The sequence below is a fragment of the Mastacembelus armatus genome, chromosome 9, assembly GCF_900324485.2.
Source record: "Mastacembelus armatus chromosome 9, fMasArm1.2, whole genome shotgun sequence".
Lineage (NCBI taxonomy): Eukaryota > Metazoa > Chordata > Actinopteri > Synbranchiformes > Mastacembelidae > Mastacembelus > Mastacembelus armatus.
The window spans coordinates 12,060,573-12,081,519 of NC_046641.1; the positions used below are offsets into that span (position 1 = coordinate 12,060,573).

General features: G+C 40.2%; 1 protein-coding gene across 1 annotated transcript; it reads right to left on the bottom strand.

Moving 5' to 3' along the window:
- Positions 1-175: 175 nt before the first annotated feature.
- On the bottom strand, positions 176-20,757 carry serinc5 (serine incorporator 5). The gene is made up of 12 exons (XM_026321512.1): positions 20,632-20,757; positions 11,378-11,545; positions 7,990-8,168; positions 7,222-7,304; positions 6,839-6,932; positions 5,967-6,178; positions 5,592-5,684; positions 4,788-4,914; positions 2,561-2,630; positions 2,283-2,319; positions 1,705-1,849; positions 176-1,614 (listed from the first exon to the last, which is right to left on the bottom strand). The coding sequence occupies exons 1-12, from the start codon at positions 20,656-20,658 to the stop codon at positions 1,470-1,472; spliced, it is 1,380 nt and encodes a 459-aa protein (XP_026177297.1). The 5' UTR covers positions 20,659-20,757; the 3' UTR covers positions 176-1,469.
- Between the last annotated feature and the right edge of the window lie 190 nt (positions 20,758-20,947).

Sequence of the window (20,947 nt, forward strand, 5' to 3'; positions counted from 1 at the left end):
TTTTCGTTTGATGTCAGAGTTCCCCAGCACCGTTCATGCTACATTCATACCAATAATGAAAATGCAGAAATACTCAAAATTCAAATAAAATTTTCCACAGGTCACAGAACTTCAGGCTGAATGTACATATAAGTTATTATAAATCATACAATTGGGGAATATAATTAGGCAAAAGGAGAACATAATGATTTATTGATGAGGACATTAGGACTTACAGATGACAATGTGCACCATATTGTATTATCACAAAACACTAAAAATATGCTACACAGGTAACAGGTGAAGGTCTTGAGTGACTTTGAATTCAACATCAAACTCAACATCCAGTGTTGAATAACTTGCTAAAAAAAACAAAACACTCAGGCTACCTGACTTTCACCACCATTTTGATCTGACACACGTGGTGAAGACAAGGCAAAAACCTTTTAAAACTGTACAGAAAACAGCTGATTTAAGTGTCTGTGTGCACATGCAAATACATTATGATCTCGGTTATACATTTTTCTCTGTTCTCTAACTAAAGCCAATACTCTGTTTTGTGACATCTACCTTTGGTAAATGTTACTCATCTGTGGCACTGCAGGTCTTCCAAAGAAGTGGTGCTCCGCTAACGTCACTCTTACATAAGGCAGGTTGATTTGACGAGCACGCCGACAACGAAAACCGGAAATGTACACGACATGGATTTTCCTAAGAAACGATTTGGCTCAAAGGGAGCACCGACATTACCAAAAGTCTGTAATATTATCCCTCTGATCTAAGTGGAAACCTCAACAATATGTGTGTGTCTAATTTCAACAAGCTCTTCTCTTCTGTTGCATAGAAAACTTCTACAAAAGGACACAATATAACAAAGCCTAAACATAATACAGCTTAAATGTGAGCCTGAGAGATGAGTATTTAAACAGAGTCAGGGACATGTGTATTTCATTTAAAGGACATTCCTTTTTGATTATTTGAGACACAAATAAATACAAATCTCTTGTAACAGCAAATCCTGAATTAAGTTTGTTCCATAAATTTGCTACAACATTATGGTCCAACTTTAGTAATGTACTGACTGAGAGTAAAGGTAGGAAAAAACTGGCACAAACAGGAAATATTTACACTTTCAAGACCGAAATTATCTGGGAATCTATAAAGACTTTATGCTTCTCATGTTTCCCAATGTAAGTTTATCAAATTTCAAACATGTAAGCAATACAAAACTCCACAAATCAGTGGTAATAAAGGAATAAAAAAAAAAAAAAAAATAAAAATTACCAACGAGGTATTGACAGCTTAACATTGTAACACAAAGTACAATAAACACTAGCATATAAAACAAAGGCAACAGATAATCCTCCATTTTAAACACTGAGGGTAGTGTAGGGTTGTGTAGTGGTGGTCCCGTGGTTCAGTGTGGGAGCTTTGACTTGGCCACACCCCCAGAATCAGAGTAGTCTGACCTCAGTGTAGTGATGCATGTCCTAGGCCTCAAAACGCTTTGGACAGACCATGGGAGCGATGAGGGTCCACATGTAGAGGATGAGACACACCCAGCAAGAAGCCATTTTGATCCAGAACACTGACCAGCTGCCATCCAAGAGCTTCTCAATCTTATGGTCATCATAACTGTGAGGGAAGCACACAGGGAGCTTGACATTGCTGACAAATGGTAGGATACTACACAGCACAATCAGTGTGTCAGTTAGTATAACTTACTGAAACCAGTTGGTGACCGTCATCATGACATAAAGGGATCCCAGGAAGAAGACAAAGTGGAAGTAGGTGTAGCTATAGATGGTTCCCTCTCTCTCGTCATACACCACGTTCTGCCCTGCACCGCTCTTCTCCTCGTCATACTCATCTGAAAGGAGCCAAGAGAAAAGATGTGCAATGAAATCCACTGTAGTCACGGAGTCATTCAGTCAAATCATATTATCTATTAAGTAAAGTAAATCTCTGTTATACAAGTGGTGATTCTCCTAATGGTTACATTTTCCATCGTCTAACAAGGCTTTACTTCCAGCAGGTGGCAGTGTGAGCCTACCCATAATCCCACTTCTCCAGCAGTCCTGCTTCACTGTGTCATACTACCCTCCTAGTAACAGTGACATCATCTATGTTTGCTGACCAATACTTTCTCACCATGTTCAGTCTGGCTGTGGAATAACAATGAGTTTAGCAAACACTCTGGCTGGGGACATATGCAGAGATACTGAACAGGCCGGAGAGGCGGAGGGAGAGTGAGGGAGGAGTAAGTGGATGTGGTGGTAAGAGATGTATTTGTCTTTCCTTACCTGTGTCATCTCCAAAACAGAAACAGCAGCGGGCTCTCTGGAAGACAAACAATACACACAGGTTCGTCAGCTAGAATTAAATATTTTAGACACATACATACAGTAAATAAACAAAGCCACTTTATGTCACTCCAGCAGCATCTACATAATTTGATAAGGATGTCTAATCAAAAGTGTCTGTCTGGTCAGTGGTGATTTCAAGTCCTGCTAATCTGTTTAACCATTAGACACAATTCATTCACCCATATCAACTGAGATCTAAGTGTTTGTGCATGTACCTCAGTCTCTGGCTCACTGTTCCTACACACTCTGAGCGCTGCAGAGCTTCTCCTGGTGGTGGATGTCAAGCTAAAGGGAGAATGGAGAAAGAGAGAAAGAGATATAAAGACAGATGGAGGGAGAGAAGGGTCGTAATTCCATAACTATGTATTTTTCCAATAATTTGCAGGTTTCAGATTGCTGCGGGGTCTAACTCCCTCTTCTTCTGGGAGCGACCACAAGAGACACGATTCCTCCACGTTATAGGAAACACATGTGAACAAATGCAGAAAGCCATAGTTCTGTCTCACACTCTTAGCTTAGTCACAGCCAATCATACAATGCCTCTATGAAGTCACATCCAATCAAAACTACCCTGTCTCTGTCGCTACAGCCTGCCATAAAATACATTACTTTTATTCCACATCGCCTGTAACAGAATGGCTGCTAGTTGATTTGGACTGCTACTTTGGCATAATCTCTCAACTCTATAATGCAATACTATAAAGAGGTACAGTGGGTACGGAAAGTATTCAGACCCCTTTAAATTTTTCACTCTTTGTGTCATTGCAGCCATTTGCCAAAATCAAAAAAGTTCATTTTATTTCTCATTAATGTACACTCAGCACCCCATCTTGACAGAAAAAAACAAATGTAGAAATTTTTGCAAATTTATTAAAAAAGAAAAACTAAAATATCACATGGTCATAAGTATTCAGACCCTTTGCAGAGTGACACTCATATTTAACTCACATGCTGTCCATTTCTTCTGATCCTCCTTGAGATGGTTCTGCTCCTTCATTGGAGTCCAGCTGTGTTTAATTGAACTGATTGGACTTGATTAGGAAAGGCACACACCTGTCTATATAAGACCTTACAGTTCACAGTGCATGTCAGAGCAAATGAGAATCATGAGGTCGAAGGAACTGCCCAAGGAGCTCAGAGACAGAATTGTGGCAAGGCACAGATCTGACCAAGGTTACACAAGAATTTCTGCAGCACTCAAGGTTCCTAAGAGCACAGTGGCCTCCATAATCCTCAAATGGAAAAAGTTTGGGACGACCAGAACTCTTCCTAGACCTGGCCGTCCAGCCAAACTGAGCGATCGTGGGAGAAGAGCCTTGGTGAGAGAGGTAAAGAAGAACCCAAAGATCACTGTGGCTGAGCTCCAGAGATGCAGTAGGGAGATGGGAGAAAGTTCCACAAAGTCAACTATCACTGCAGCCCTCCACCAGTTGGGGCTTTATGGCAGAGTGGCCCGACAGAAGCCTCTCCTCAGTGCAAGACACATGAAAGCCTGCATGGAGTTTGCCAAAAAACACATGAAGGACTCCCAGACTATGAGAAATAAGATTCTCTGGTCTGATGAGACCAAGATTTAACTTTTTGGCGTTAATTCTAAGTGGTATGTGTGGAGAAAACCAGGCACTGCTCATCACCTGTCCAATACAATCCCTACAGTGAAACATGGTGGTGGGAGCATCATGTTGTGGGGGTGTTTTTCAGCTGCAGGGACAGGACGACTGGTTGCAATTGAAGGAAAGATGAATGCGGCCAAGTACAGAGATATCCTGGAAGAAAACCTCTTCCAGAGTGCTCAGGACCTCAGACTGGGCCGAAGGTTCACCTTTCAACAGGACAATGACCCTAAGCACACAGCTAAAATAACAAAGGAGTGGCTTCGGAACAACTCTGTGACCGTTCTTGACTGGCCCAGCCAGAGCCCTGACCTAAACCCAATTGAGCATCTCTGGAGAGACCTGAAAATGGCTGTCCACCAACGTTCACCATCCAACCTGACCGAACTGGAGAGGATCTGCAAGGAAGAATGGCAGAGGATCCCCAAATCCAGGTGTGAAAAACTTGTTGCATCATTCCCAAGAAGACTCATGGCTGTACTAGCTCAAAAGGGTTGCTCTACTCAATACTGAGCACAGGGTCTGAATACTTATGACCATGTGATATTTCAGTTTTTCTTTTTTAATAAATTTGCAAAAAAATTCTACATTTTTGTTTTTTTCTGTCAAGATGGGGTGCTGAGTGTACATTAATGAGAAATAAAATGAACTTTTTTGATTTTGGCAAATGGCTGCAATGACACAAAGAGTGAAAAATTTAAAGGGGTCTGAATACTTTCCATACCCACTGTATATTGCAATGATATTATTAAAACTTAGTTTGTATGTGTGACACTGAGATTAGGAAAAAGGACAAGAAAGAGAGTGTGTGTGTGTGTGCCTGTCTTACCAAGAGTAAAGAATACAGGCAAACAGGATAATCGTTCCCACAGCAGTGACAATCTTCTTGTCGCTCTCCGTCCCAGAGTTTAAGAGAAACACACACACGGTTGTGTTCATACCATTGCTCTCCAGAACTAGATATAAAGAATGTGCAGACAGAGATGGATGGGGTAAGAGAAGAGACAGAGGAAGTATTATAAAGGAGTAAGGAGATTACGAAAGATGCTGTGAGTATGTGCATTTTGGCAGTGTCAGCAGCAGGGAGGGGAACAGAGGGAGTGAAAATGGAACCATAGTACCACATGCAATACAGAGAAAAACACTAACAGACTCAGAGTGTGTATGTGTGTATGTTCAATATGTTACTTTGGAGGCTCCTGTTCATATTAAATATTTATGAAATGATTAAATTTAGACAAATATCTCAGTATAGAATATTATCTTGTCAATATCTGTGCAAATAGAGTGCTGTATAGATGGAAACAGATCAAACTATACACTAACTTGTCTATGTCTAAAATAGATATATTAAGGCTTCATTTTAGAAAGTCATTATATATTATATGTGTCTCACTTTTATTATTAACCATATAATTTACCACCAATATTTATTTTTAGAAGTTGCCATATAATATTTTTATTATACCATCACAGTTGCCTGTTTTCACAAATATAAAGCATTTTAAAAATGTGTTTAAGCTTTGTTCTTATGCTGCAAAGTTGTACAAAATAAATTATGCCTGTTGGTTCCACTTGATCTCCAATAATGGCTGTAACTACTATGTGGAGATGGTTGATAATTCATGCTCACTTTCTTTTGGTTTGCTGGAGAAGGCTGAGAAGGTGAGGTACATGACGTACACACTGATGACCCCTGGCTGCAACAGGCCTGATGTGGGCTGCACTGCAGGGACATAAAGGTAAACACAAACGTTTTCAGCATAATTAACTAAACTGACAAATACAAGCACTTATACCAATAATAACCAATGACATAAATGTATTTTCAAAAAAAAAAACATATTATGCTGATTACTACTAGTTTCTATAATGATACTAAATTGATTATTTTGTCTCAAATATGTTACTATTTATGAATCTCTATCACAGTGATAAGTCAAGCTACGTAAATGCAAATGTTTTTTCTCATTTGCATTATGCAAGCAAACGATGTAAATGTTCTCACATTTCTGTATGCATGGCGAGATGGCCAGCAGGGAGACAATGAAGCAGAGGCTGCCATTGATGCCCAGGAAGATTTTGTTAAGTAAACAGGCCTCGGGATGGGTGTAATATATTGCCATGAAGATAACTGCTCCCACTGCAATGCTGAACAGCACCAGTGTCACAAAGGCCAGAGCGGCATACCACAGCCGGTTATACTTCACTCCTGAACTCCTGGAGACAAAGAGAGGAAAGGAGAGAGAGAAAACAGATACCAGAAAGGAAAAACACAACATGAACAAGGGTAGGGCAAATTAAGGGCAAGTTAAATTAAATTAAGTAAAAAAAAAAAAAAAAAAAAAAGGATCATGTGAACAAGTGGAAGAGAAGCAAACAAAACAAACACAGGCAAGATTGGCCTAAAGAAGAAAATTCAAAGAAAGAGAAATGGTTATGTTAGGTGAGTTATTCCTGCACCCTGAGGAGATAAGAAGACAGTTTATGACTGCTTAAGTACTTTCACATTTTACTTGGTCTTAAAATGTAAGGATTTACTGAATAACTAAATAAATGTGTATGAATACAAATGCAAATACATGTTAAAAGGTTTACGGTATGTGTCTGCCTGTGTGGGAAGGAAACTGAATACATACTCCTAAACCATATGCATCCTGTGAATCTGCACAGGACAGGCCTGCTGCCAAGCCTCCCCTCCACCCAAAAAAAAAAAAAAAACACACACAAAGCTCATGACTCCCCTTTTTCCAAGCTTTTTTTCAACCAAATATCCTCACAGAGGAATACATCCCACCCTCTGATTTTCTCATGAATTTACAGGGCTTCCATGCTTCAGTCTGACTGAGTAACTGGAACAAAAGCGACAGGAGTTCTCACCAGTTTGTGTTCCATCTGTGTGCAAACTCCACCAACAGCATGAGTTGGATCAGTAGGAAAAGGAACCCGCCACAAGCTCCTATGTAGCGCCACACTGTGGTATTAAACAGAGGGAGAGGTGGGGAAAATGTATGTGATAAGACTGCATGAAAGTTTAAACTTGCTGAAATGATGGCCCCAAAAAAAAAAAAAAAAAAAGGGTCATTTTGGAAGTTTACTTGGATCAGACTATAAACTGTATTTATTATTTCTCCTGCTTTTTTTAATTTTTGACTATAGATATGTAAATGTTAAGGTCATGCTAATTTTAAAATCAAATAATTAAATACAGCTTGGAAAACAGTTTAGTGCTGCAGCTCTGGAGAAAAATATCACGTTCTTACCTTCTAGAAAGGTTTCCTCATTTGGGAGGAAGAAACCTCCAGCGCAGCATGCCACCAGCACAATAAACTTCAGCAGCCAGAATCTGACATTCAAAGTATCGACAAGGTTCAAATTTGTACATAAAAACTGAAATATTAAGTGCAAATACTCAAAATAATAAAATATAAAACAAAGTGAAGCAAGATGCAAGAAATTCATAGATCAATTAAGAACCAAGTATGTATTAAATTTTTATAGAGTAAGCAGTGAGCCATGTCAACAGCTCTCACTGTTCCGTATCGGTGAGTTACACCTAGTGTTTTCTCTGTATTACAAAATTTTGGAACCACATGCTGACCTGGGAAACAGGAGCTGTGTCCTTGATGCAGTTTAGCTACATGACTACCAATGTGATAAACAACCAAGCAGCAGGGCAAAGTTCTGTGGCATTGAATAGAATACAAAACTCAGTTAAATGAAAGACAAAATATACTATGGTCAGTAAATAATAAAATAAGCAAATAAGACAAAATATTTCCCTCACAGAGAGTTTCTCAATTAAAGGATAAGGCTGCACCTAACATCTTTGAATGTCTTACTGTTACACCAGGATGTAAAACAGACCTAAATAACACCAGTATGAAAATCTTCCTTCAGTTTAGTCAGATTTTTTTTTTTTTGCCTTTGTATTGACAATCACCCTTTTCCGGGTTAGAGCTATATATTTAGGATGAGTGTAAAATCTTTAGTAATAGGGCAAAACAGAAAAAAGAACAAGTCTTTCTTACCCGTTATGTATGGCCGCCCTGCAGCCTGTGCTATTGTTGACACGAATGGTGAAGATAGCGAACAAGAAGAAGAAGCAGGCCATGCCGAAACACACCTTGTAGACAGCAGAGTAGCCAACCAGAGTTTTGCAGTTTTCTCCTGCATTCATCTTCTCACACAACTCACTGTAGAAGGGGATCTGATTGACATGGGTAACAAAGGAAAATCATTACGGCATTGTGGAAAAAAGCACCTCTGCTCATGTTTGCCTAGTATGCGGCCTAACAGAAAGGCCCTAATAGTGTCTGTTCTAAGTGTCACGCCTCTAAAGGAGCAGAAAGAGAGAACAGGCAGCGACAACAACCCCTCTTTCTCTCCATGAAACCTTCTTTCATCCCTCGTTCTCTACAGGCTGTTAGAGGGGCCTTACAACTAACTGTCAGTGTACACACAAAAGACATAGATGAATAAATTAACCACCTTTTGTCAGCAAGTCAGAGGGATTGGGAAGAGGGAAAAAAAAAAGAGAGAGAGAGGACAAAATCAAAAGAGAAAGACTGGGACATCCAGCTTAACATAAAATCTCAAAACCTGTTCAGAACTACAGACAACTAAAAAAAAAAAAAAAAAGCAGAGAGCAGAACTGTAGTCAGTAATGTAGATAAAGGCAGTGCTTTGCTGTGTGGCCTTCAACAGAAAATAGGAGGTGCTGCAGTGGCCCTGTGCCAACAGCAGAGACAGGCTTTGAATTTAATAACCACACAATGGAGACTAAAATTTCCATTCCTTTCACTGACACCCTTTGCTGTAAAGGTTAAGAGTCAAAGTCAAATACAAAAAAAAAAAAACAAAAACAGAGATTTCTACTTTTAGACAATACATGTTTTGAGTTTGCTTCACTACTTTTTTGGTAAAAGACTGGCCCTAAATTTGTACACCACATGGGTGAGACGCCAACGGATTGAGTTGTCATCACCTCAGTGTGCAGTACAATCCAGAGCCAGATCACAACATAGAGTAAAAAGCCCATTTTGGAGCTTTTGTCTCATGTTGAGGACCATATTAGCATGTCCATGGTGTTGTGATTAAGAGGGAAAGGGGCCGGCTGTTTCAGTTTGCTGTAAATCTCTTGAGAAAAGACCATCGCTGTCATATGCACAAAAGCTGCTCTCTTAGCTGGGACTTCCCACTGTGCTCACTGAGCGTGTATATAAGTATGTGTGTGGAACTCAGCAAGCTTTGCATGGGACTATCAGAAGCCATTTTGAGCCTGGGCAGGCCTTGTACTGGGTTCTCCATTCGCAAAATGACTCACAGTGGGGAGTTGTTTCATACTGGCTGTGGACACTGGCAGAGAAAGAGATAAAAAAAAAACAAAAAAAAAAACAAAAAACAAAAAAAAAAAAAACAGAAAAAGACTTGTAGAAAAATATCACTGTTGTCAAATCATGTTTGAAGCTGAGGAAGCCTGCAGTCATTGCTGTGGGAAACCAATCAGCTGAGCGTATTCTTCCCAGACATAGCAAAATCATAAATCATGACGGCTCAGGGTCTGACTCAGTAGTTTGCTGATACCACATGCTGTTTGCGGACAAAATAAGAAGAAGGCACTCTAATCAGGACATCATTTCTGATACCTTGTACCAGCCTGTGTCCATAGTCTCACTCACCCAGGTCACAAGCATAACCTCTGTATACTGTTGCAGATAACAGCACCCACACAAGCTTTCCAGTTCAAGAAGAATTTCTCCCAGAAGTAACCACAGAAATAGTCAGATAGTCCATTTAATAATTGTTTTGCATTAAGATGATTTAAAGAGGTAACATGAAGAAAAGACCACAAGACAAAGCAACAGGCCTCTTGTGTACCCAACGTAGGACGCTAGGTGGGCGGTTAAAAACAAAACGCTATCAGCCTGAACTCCTGCCCCTTCAACTATGACCCTACTACTGACATACATGGAATCCCCAAGTAAAACAGTGGGATGCCGACTGTGCCTGCAGCAGTGCTTGCCTGTTAGCACTGGGAAAGTGGTGCTGGTACATCCCCTAAATGTTTTATTCTATTCATAAACAGAACGGTAAACAGAAACATGGTCTCACCTGATGGGACCCATTTCAAAATGTGTGAAACGGGTGCTACGGTTTTTAACTAATAAATTTTTTTTTTAACCTACACTCTGTTTTTTTTCAGTTCTGCTCCATGTCAGCATGTGTTTCTCACATCATTTTACTGTCTGTTTACTGGCATACCTCATTTTATGTCCAGAGTGAAGTCTGAGCTGAATGTACAGGCGCAGCAGCACACAAAACTATGTAAAAGGTCATTGAATTAAAGCAATTTCTGGCTTCTCAGTACTGCCTCTGAGCCAACTCCCACTCTTCTATTTAGTGTGTGCCTTTTTAAACACAGTGGAATTAAGGTCTAAAGCTGGGAACAGACTTTTAAAAAAATCCAAAAACTTTAGGACAACTAAGCAATGCATACATAACTTACCTGAAAATATACAGCTAATTTTAGTCTAGTTTGAGCCTCGACAGTCTCATGAGATATTTAACAAGAAGACACAAGAGACCCAGATAAAACCCAACTTTAGCTGAGGGATGGGGTGATGTGAATGTGATTAATGCCTGCAAATCCAGCACAGAAAGCTGGAAATACCTGAACTTTGATGAGTCCATAGTCTTTCATTCAACACAGTACGATTTCTTACTTTTTAGGACAACTTTCTAAAAGTATCACTAATGCAGAACTGTGATGGCGACTGGTTTGATCTCAGTTGTAAAAATGACATATTGTTAAAGAAATCTTACTAATAAAGAAGTACCTCCCTACTGTCAACAGCAACTGGCCTATACTCAGTCCAACCGGTGAAACCTAAATCATTATTGTAAACAGCTTAATAACTGTACTGTGGGTAATCCCTTGATACCATGAGAAGTCAGTAGTCAGGCTGCTAGCTAAACAACTGGACACAGGAAATTGATCTTCCATCTGAACTCATTTAGTACATTTTATTGTAACTACAGAAACACCCAGACTTTCAGAGCCATTTAGCACTAACCATTTAGCTCACTCTCCAATTAAAACCAAACTATTATGGGACAGAGATTATAGATTTCATTTTTTATGTGTGCTGTTATTTCTTCCCTACCTTCTTATAATTAACACAGGCAACCACACACAAACTCTTTAACTATGCTATGTATAAATATACTTCATTTAATTAAAACACACACAGAAAAAGCTGGGATTTGTTATCGAGAATCTAATAAAGGAGACTTCCGTTTTTTCCAATAGCTTTATTTTTATGTTGTTCAGGAAAACCTTATGTTGTGCACTCTTATGTGTGTGCATGTGTTTTGGGGGGGGTGATATATCACAGTGTGTGAGATTCATGTACTTACCTTGTCTCTCAACTCCTGCTCCACAGTGGGGGACATCATGATGACACAGATGATGGTGACCAGCAGAAAATACATGGCGTACATGACTCGGGTCCCTGTGGACTGTTTGATCTTGGGGCAGCAGTTACAGCAGCATGAGCAGGGCCCTGAGCCACAGCAGCAGGCTAGCTGCAGACAGAGAACAATAGAGTATTAGATGGAGATAACGCCCCCAGATCAGTTTCACTATTTTCTACACCATTATCAGCCATCTGATATAATGTATTTAGAGGGCACCAAGTTAAGGGAGGATTTAAGAGCTCATAATTATCTCTATCAGCTGCAGAGCCTGTACCTGGAAGGAAGGTAACAAGGTAAAAAATAAATAAATAAAAAAATCCTCAGAGATCCTGCCTGTATCATAAGTCCAAAATGCATGTGTATGTCTCTTTGCTCATTCATGATTTCGGTCACAAAGAGCAAATCCCACCCCCTCTTTCATAGAAGCCCTTGGTCAGCACAGACAGCAAGGCCTCTTGTCTGAAATCACTCACACTCTCTCTCTCTCACACACACACACACGCACGCACACACACACGCACGCACACACACACAAAGCCCTACTCTGTTTCTTTTGACAGGCCCTCATATAAAGACAGGCCTTGTGTTCTATTTGTGTTCTATTTAGGAAAGGTTCTATAATTATACAGTAAAACCTTTTTCCTCTGGCCATCCCTTCCTGCTTGTTTAAGCGCTGTACCTTCCTCAGCCTGTAGAACACGGTACACTGCTGTGGTAAAAGGTGTGGCACACTGTAGTTGGTATTTGCTTCACTTCAGTAGGGCTTACAGGCATCATTTGCCTTTGCATGTTGTTCCCTTACGGGATCCAACACAGCCTTTGCAAGTGAAAGATGCTAGTGTGGGACTGGTCTGGCCACGTTTCAGTCTATGATGAGTCAGTTTATTATCACAGAAGGGACTGATTTGCAGACAGGCGCGCACGCACGCACACACACACACACACACACACACACACACACACACACACACACCCACACACACCATAGTCAAAATTTGGAACAACAGAGAGGCAATCTAAGCGCAACATTACACTCAACACAGCACTGTCCCTTCTTAACTAGAAAATACAGAGATTCTACATCTGAACAGTGTTGCATAAATATGAATAAATACCTTCAGTCTTTCTGAGCTAAAGAGAAATCTTTCTACTCTCTAGGCACTGTCATTACAGCATTAGGTGGGATGTAGGAAATTATGGTATGGGCTATTTGCTAACAATTGCTGACCTACCAATAGTAGGGTGTCATGACTGTGGTCAGAAAAATACAGTTGTGTTATGTCTAGTGACATCTGCATCTGACTAAAGGGCCTTAAAGGAGGCCCAAAATGTTTTTTTCAACTGAATTAATTAACATAATTTGTTTTCTGTGGCTGTGCTTAAAGTATGTTGCTACATTACTCACCTTTTCCACTATTCAGTATAACATTTACAGTATATATGCTGAATGTACCTTACAGCAAAGATTTTATTATGTTTTGTCTTTCATTTTGGAGTGTATTAAACAAAGAACTAGCAACAACCAGGAAATGAGAGTTGAAATAGTGAAGAACAACATGCAACTAAAGGTACAGAGCTGCACCTGAAGTGTGAAAGCCGCAACTGCAGTGGTGTGAAAGTGTTGGCCCCCTTCCTGACTTCTTATTTTTAGCATGTTTATCACACTTTAATGTTTCCGATCATCAAACTAATTTAAATATTAGTGAAAGATAACACAAGTAAACACATCATGCAGTTTTTAAATGAAGGTTTTTATTATTAAGGGAAAACAAAATCCAAAACTACATGGCCCTGTGTGAAAAAGTGTTTGCATCTTTTGCAAGTGGTTTATCACACCTGGGTTCAATTCCTCTGGCCACACCCAGGCCTGATTACTGCCTAACCTGTTTGCAATCAAGAAATCACTTAAATAGGACCTGCCTGACAAAGTGAAGTAGACCAAAAGATCCTCAAAAGGTAGACATCATGCCGAGATCCAAAGAAATTCAAAAACAAATGAGAAAGAAAGTAATTGAGATCTATCAGTCTGGAAAAGGTTATAAAGCCATTTCTAAAGCTTTGGGACTGCAGCGAACCACAGTGAGAGCCATTATCTACAAATGGCAAAAACATGGAACAGTGGAGAACCTTCCCAGGAGTGACCGGCCGACCAAAATTACCCCAAGAGCGCAGCGATGACTCATCCAAGAGGTCACAAAAGACCCCACAACAACATCCAAAGAACTGCAGGCCTCACTTGACTCAGTTAAGGTCACTGTTCATGACTCCACCATAAGAAAGAGACTGGGCAAAAATGGTCTGCATTGTGAAGTTCCAAGACGAAAACCGCTGCTGAGCAAAAAGAGCATAAAGGCTCATCTCAGTTTTGCCAGAAAACATCTTGATGATTCCCAAGACTTTTGGGAAAATACTCTGTGGATTGACGAGACAAAAGTTGAACTTCTTGGAAGGTGTGTGTCCCATTACGGCTGGCGTAAAAGTAACAGTGCATTTCAGAAAAACAACATCACACCAACAGTAAAATATGGTGGTGATAGTGTGATGGTCTGGGGCTGTTTTGCTACTTCAGGACCTGGAAGACTTGCTGTGATAAATGGAACCATGAATTCTGTTGTCTACCAAAAAATCCTGAAGGAAAATGTCCAGCGATCTGTTCGTGACCTCAAGCTGAACCGAACTTGGGTTCTGCACCAGGACAATGATCCAAAACACACCAGCAAATCCATCTCTGAATGGCTGAAGAAAAACAAAATGAAGACTTTGGCGAGGCCTAGTCAAAGTCCTGACCTGAATCCGATTGAGATGCGGCATGACCTTAAAATGGCGGTTCATGCTCGAAAACCCTCCAATGTGGCTGAATTACAACAATTCTGCAAAGATGAGTGGGCCAAAATTCCTCCACAGCGCTGTAACAGACTCATTGCAATTCATCGCAAACGCTTGATTGCAGTTGTTGCCGCTAAGGGTGGCCCAACCAGTTATTAGGTTTAGGGGGCAAACACTTTTTCACACAGGGCCATGTAGTTTTGGATTTTGTTTTCCCTTAATAATAAATACCTTCATTTAAAAACTGCATCATGTGTTTACTTGTGTTATCTTTCACTAATAATTAAATTAGTTTGTTGATCTGAAACATTAAAGTGTGACAAACATGCAAAAAAAAAAAATCAAGAAGGGGGCCAACACTTTTTCACACCACTGTACATAAAACCCAGCACCTTTAAGATGCTCCAGCTTGTAAATGAAATCTATCCTGACAGTGCTGGATTCCTATTGTATAAAGATCCTCTGATGATTAATACAGTTTTTCTCCAGACAAGGCAATGAATCCTACTAAGATCAGTTCAATTTCCCTCATAGCCCTAGTCTAAATGCGTGACCAAAGTCAAGGCCTGTATTTGAGCCAAGATGTACAGCTGTAGTAAAGCCAGTTTTCAACAATGTCTGATGTGTTGCGTTCCGCTTCAGATGTCAGTAATGTGTGGTATGCTGCAGACTCGTGGATCCACACGAGCACATGGTCAAGATCAAGCTACTACTCTGCTCACAGGGATCTCTCCCTGCCAGCTTTCCCTATCTCTGAAACCAAACCCAATAATGCCAAACAATTCAATATTATGATGTGGCTTAAAATGCATAGACTGATTATAACACATATCATAAAGCTCAACATTTTAGCCATATCTTGTGACCAGGTAAAAATCAGGATTTACGAAATACAGAGAAAAACCCTTAACTGCCCCTTCCGGTTTAGAAATCAGCAATGTGAAACAAGAAAATGACATAGTAAATAAAGAATCCACACTTGATCAAACATAAAATGAGAGCAGTTTACTCCTAATCCCAATTCAGGGTTACGTCAACATCTATTCATAGATAATTGCAGAAGTTGGTACCAAGCTCATATACAACCACAATTCACTTAAAATATCATGTCAGTGTGTATTAAGAAGTTTAGTTTTCGGCCTGCAAAGGTATATTAGCATATTTCTGGTTTTGTGCACACAGACTTCTAACCTTGAATCTAAACTAAGCTTTATACATGTGGCCCTTGGTGTCAATCTGACTACAGCTTAACAAAATAAGCTGTTTCCTTTCTCCCTGCTGCAGCCACGATTTTCTCAATGGGCGATTAATTAACCACAACAGACCTAAAGTAGGCAGGAAAAAAACATGGTGATTTAAGCTGTGAGGGTGTTTAGATTTCATTAGTTAGGGGGTGTTTCATCACTGAGCTACACACAGTGAGGGGGCCCAACAGCAAACTCTGTAGAGATGGCTGAGGTGAGGGGGGGGGGGGGGGGTCTGGAGAACAAAATATCTCCAGGAATTCCAGTACACACAGATACAAAAAGAGTATCTATGGTAACCAACGCAGACCCTGCCCACTTCAGGAGCCACCCACCCCCTCCTCCATGGCCGGCCTGCCCCACCAGCAATGTTGACAGGTGGTCAGCGTGTCTCCAGTGTACACCCCAGCTTCAAGATCAACCCCCCATACTGCTGCAGCCATCTGTCTCAAAGAACGGCATCCTGTGCTGCAGTTAACAGGGAAGAGGTAAAATCTAGTTTTGGGATATGCCTCAATCTAGAAGTTAATTAAGCCAAGACTCTCACAAGTCTCCACTGATGGCAACAAACCTCACTACTGAGATTATGGGACTCTTGAGAGACAAAAACTTCTCTTTCTCACTCAGCCTGGAGCTCTGTGTCACTCTCTTCCTCTCATTTCCTCCATCCACCCCCACACAGCTACATGAAAGCTTATTTTCATCTATTGTCTTTGTTCCTACGCTTTCTCTGCTTCACCCTTTCTTTGTTATCTTTAGCTTTCGTTTACCCTAAATGAGCCACAGCCCAACACTGAACTACCTTCCAGCTATTCTAAGGGCCAGAACATGATATTGCTCAAAGCAGAAATCACACAGGACTGGCATAAAATAAAAAACAGAGCTCAAGCAGGGTACTGATGAAAATGACAACATTTTTCATCACTTTTTTCATTCAGCAATGTCTTATTATCCTCACAATAAGAGTGATGAAAAGAACTACAGTATTTGGACAAACAGGAAATAAATTACATCAAACAATCAGGGGTAAACTCTGGTGGATGTAGTCACATAGACACAACTGCTCCCACAGTCCAAACAGACCAACGGCAAAACTAGGTCACTCATTACTGTAAGCACAGCAGAGGAAACTCAGGAGGATACGCAACTACAAAGACAGTTTCAAGTTTTTCTTAACCCTCAAGTCAACAAACTCTAAATGGACTACCATTTACTTAGCACCTGATTACAGAAACCTTTGCTCCTTGTGGTGGCTAACCTCCAAGGATTGAACAGAAGGATCTGTATCTGTATGTTTCCTTGTTAAAAAAAACAAAAAAAAAAAAAAAACAGGAAAACCCCCGAGCAAAGAGTTTTAAAACATAAACATAAAGCAGCACAATTACACATGACTCATAATTGAGATGAACACTGTCAAAACAACTTCACTGGAAGAAGTGGGCATTCAATTTTCAGTGACGGCTATAAACCTCAACTTGAGTCAAACCATCAATGTGGTTGTTCATTCATCCATGTTATTCACTTTTGTTCCCTTTTTTTTTTTTTTTTAGTAAATTCTGCTTTTCATGTACACGGTATCATAGCTGGCTGATTCACAACTGCTAGTTAGAGCTTAATGATAGCGGTCAGTGGATAAAGATGACCACGTTGAATAACGACATACCAGCAGCTTAGACAAAAGTGCATACACACCCTCTTTTCTCAAACTTCAACAATGTTTTTGTTGAACAGTCAGAGGGAAATATGAAGAAAAGACTTAAAGGTGAAACAAAAACTTTCAGACAATAAAAGGCTAAATCTTTCTTACACAGTCAGGATGGCACACATACTCCTTCAAGAACTTCTCCATTTCCCCCTGGATATTGTGACTGACAGCCACGTTATTGTTCGTTTAGCTAGGCAGCTCGATACACACAGCAAAAATGTATCACTGCTCTGTTTCTTATACACAAAGGAAGGTATTTGCTTCGCTCTCAGCAAATACAGCCCCTAGCTACAATCAACAAAGCACAACTACGTATGTACAGAGGAAAACCCAGGAAAACAAACAGAAGGAGGAAATGAAAGAATCCAACGGACACCAAACAACCAAAGGCAACAGTTGAAACAAAACAGAAAAGGTGTCAAATCAACAAGTACTAATTCTACATCATGCTGTATTTACCCACAGACAAGTTTTCACTTCCCAAAAGATACTGTTTATCAGAGTGAGATTATGCTATTATGCAGAATCGCACATGATATCATGGCATTTCCAGCATCTGCTTTATTCTAAGTCAACTGATACTAATGGCATCAAAGAGCTAGCCTTTCACACAGTTACATCAGCACACCTAAAAAACCACAAGACGTGGGAAGATATTGAGAAGAGGAGGCTGAGGTCAGTTCAGTATGAGACAAAACAGATGAAGATGCTGACCCTGTGGGAAAGCAAACAACTGCTGCTGACAACACTAGAAATCCTGAGTGGAAACCAACATGTCTCAAGTAAACACAGGTGGTCAGTAATTTTAATTGTATGACTGAGCCAGGCATTCATTTTGGAGGGGGATACTAAAGCTATTTAGTGGATGTATTCATGCACACTATAGATTTACAAGTCCAGTGTTTTCATGGCTCATCAACACCTGTACATTACAGCTGCTTCAACATTAAGTGATAGTTTGGGATGTAGGGAACGCTTTTGAATCACCCCTGAAAAAGTGAGATAGTGGAAAAAATGTTGGCTGGAGAACAGTAGTGCAAAATTAAAATATTCTTTTTGTTTGCACATCCACAGAAGCCAGGGTACAGGGTGAATGCTTGGTGTCTTAATCAAGGACACCTATCAGGAAGGATGCTTACTAAATGGCAGCATGTTATCCCCCAGGTTCTCCTGACTCATGTATCCTGCCAAAACGTACGTACTGTTCCATTGCTGTGCTACTTACAAACACCCACATGGTTTCAGTACACACACACACACACACACACACACACAGCCAATGCTCACAGCACTTTGGACAACACTCAGCACTGAGCTAAAGCCTACCCCCTATCAAACATGGCATACATCCCTGATCCCACTGATAAATTACAAGTGAGCTGTTCCCACACCACGCCTGCTGCTTCTTTCTCCAAATCTAACCCAAACACCCATCCACCCCAAACTTCAAAGCCAAAGCCAAGGAAGAAATTGACAGAGCACACATCAATTTGAGCTATTCTAAACCTCAAGAGGGGCACATATATGTACCTGCCAGAAGTTAATTACAAGTTTACACATAAGTACAGATGGCAACAAAACTAAATGGGGTGTCTGTGACAGGGGTTAGCACACCACCAACACAGCAACACAAAACTGTTCTTACTGTTTGCCCTTCATTTTCTCTTAATCCTTCTGTTTCAATCGCTCCTGTCTTTGAAAAGAACAGGAAATGGAAGTGAACTCTCCTCAGATGAGAAATGTGTCTGTAATTAAATTCCTGACCAGCCCAGCTCAGCAGCCCAGCAGTGATAACCCTGTGGTCAACAACAAGCTGTTGAAAGCACTGAAGAAAATCCTCTCTAACTTTACTATACATACAAACCACAGTGGTTTTTAAAGTACATCTGCAACTTAATTCTACTTACAGCTCTCAAATGATTCAAAAACATTACTGCTCTAACCAGTAATGATTATTATTACTGATTCATTTGCCAGTTCATTTCTGACAAACAACATAATGGTAGAAACTCTGACACACTCACATTTTCAGATATCTTTCTTTATTCACGCAACAGTGCAGCACAACAGAAATAATATCTGCATGGGACTAGTGAATTTTTGCCATTCTTGCTTCAACATGGCTTAAATGACAAACCAGTTATCAAATTATTGTCAGATCTTTTTAAATCTATACATAATAAACAAAAACAGCTAGTAGCTTAAGGTCTAAAAGTAAAAGAGGAATATATAAATTGGGTTTCCTCTTCCATATTCATTAGGGCTGCACCTATCAATCATTTTTGGACCTGAGTATTCTATCGAAGATTTCAGCCATTACTCGAGTAATTGGATAAAACTTAACTTTTGCATTTTTAAACAATAATACCATTGTCCAAACGACATGGTACGTGGGTGAGCCAGTCTGGTTCACAACTGGATGTTTTCTGTTCAGATGTTGAAGCATTGACGAAGTGCTGTTGTAGTTCACCAGTTCTACTTTACAATACACACACTGCACCGTGTTGTCATCTTATTGAAGTTTCGAATCGAATTCATCGATTTACTCGAGTATTTGGTGCAGCCCCAATATTCATATCTACATATTTTCTTTAGATATTTTTTATAAAGTATAGGCCTATATGTATATTTTCAAAAAAGACACCTTTTAAAAATAAGGCAGCGGCTTCAAAAGTGAGTTTTCAGAAAAACAAACTATACTATTTCCACAGGGGGTATATAATGCACATCATTCTCTAGTATGCCATGAGCTGTCCGTGTTTTATAAGTGATTCTGCAACTTTAAAATAAAACAACCTGAACACAATCAGCTCACAAACACACACAAAAAAGAAAAACCATAGCAGTTCTTTAAGGGACACTAGCTAGAAAAAGGAACTGGCCTGAAGTCTCCAAGATTTTTTTTTTGTTGGTGGGTGGAAAAGTGCAACTGTGCGTTACCTGAAAGGCAACACGGCTACCACAATAATATCACCACACCCGGTTTAATCTTAACCAGGCTGGGTAAGTGTGAATACAGCCAATCCAGTATCCGTACGGCACATCTGTAAAGACGTTCAGATGACGGTACTTTTGGTCGCAGACGCTGCTGCCTGATGTTTTAGCTATAACTGACCTCGTCTCTTTGTCTTCCAGCGGGTTTGATGGCACCACAGTGAAGTTATTCAGCGCAGGAATTATAATCTGATCCCACCGTGAATTAATTACAGCTGCTGACAGTCACCGAGACACAAATACATCGTCGGCTACTCGCATGAGCTGACACTAAGAGGCTACAGACACTAATACAAACAATAAACAACAAACAACAACAACAACAACAAGCAGACGTTGACCGCGGCATTAACGCTCCGCTGTAACGCTTACAAGCGTTAAAACAACAACAAAACACGGATGTAAGTCGGGTAATTGTTCCTCACCTGCGAGATACAACACGGAGTACACATGTTAGGAGGAGACACAATAAATAATATCCGTTTCACCAGAGGACGAGCTCGCTGCTTTTCACGATAGCTTTCTTCTTCTTCTTCTTCTTCTTGCACATGAATCACTGCCGCACGAGGAGGAACAACGCGCTGGTCGTGTCCCCTCCCTCCCTGTCTCTCCTCCCACCGACACACACACACACACACACACACACTGGCCCAGTTTAGGCTGCTTCAAACCTGAGGATTACCTTTAAAAGTAAAGCACTATGATACATTCAGCATGGTTTATCTCTTTTTATTACAGATT

Coding starts and splice junctions, on each gene's coding strand:
- serinc5 (XM_026321512.1), bottom strand. CDS start 20,658: ATGTGTACTCCGTGTTGTATCTCGCAG. Junction 6,933..7,221: donor TGAGGAAACCTTTCTAGAAG/GTAAGAACGTGA, acceptor TTAATACCACAG/TGTGGCGCTACATAGGAGCT. Junction 6,179..6,838: donor CACAGATGGAACACAAACTG/GTGAGAACTCCT, acceptor CTTTGTCTCCAG/GAGTTCAGGAGTGAAGTATA.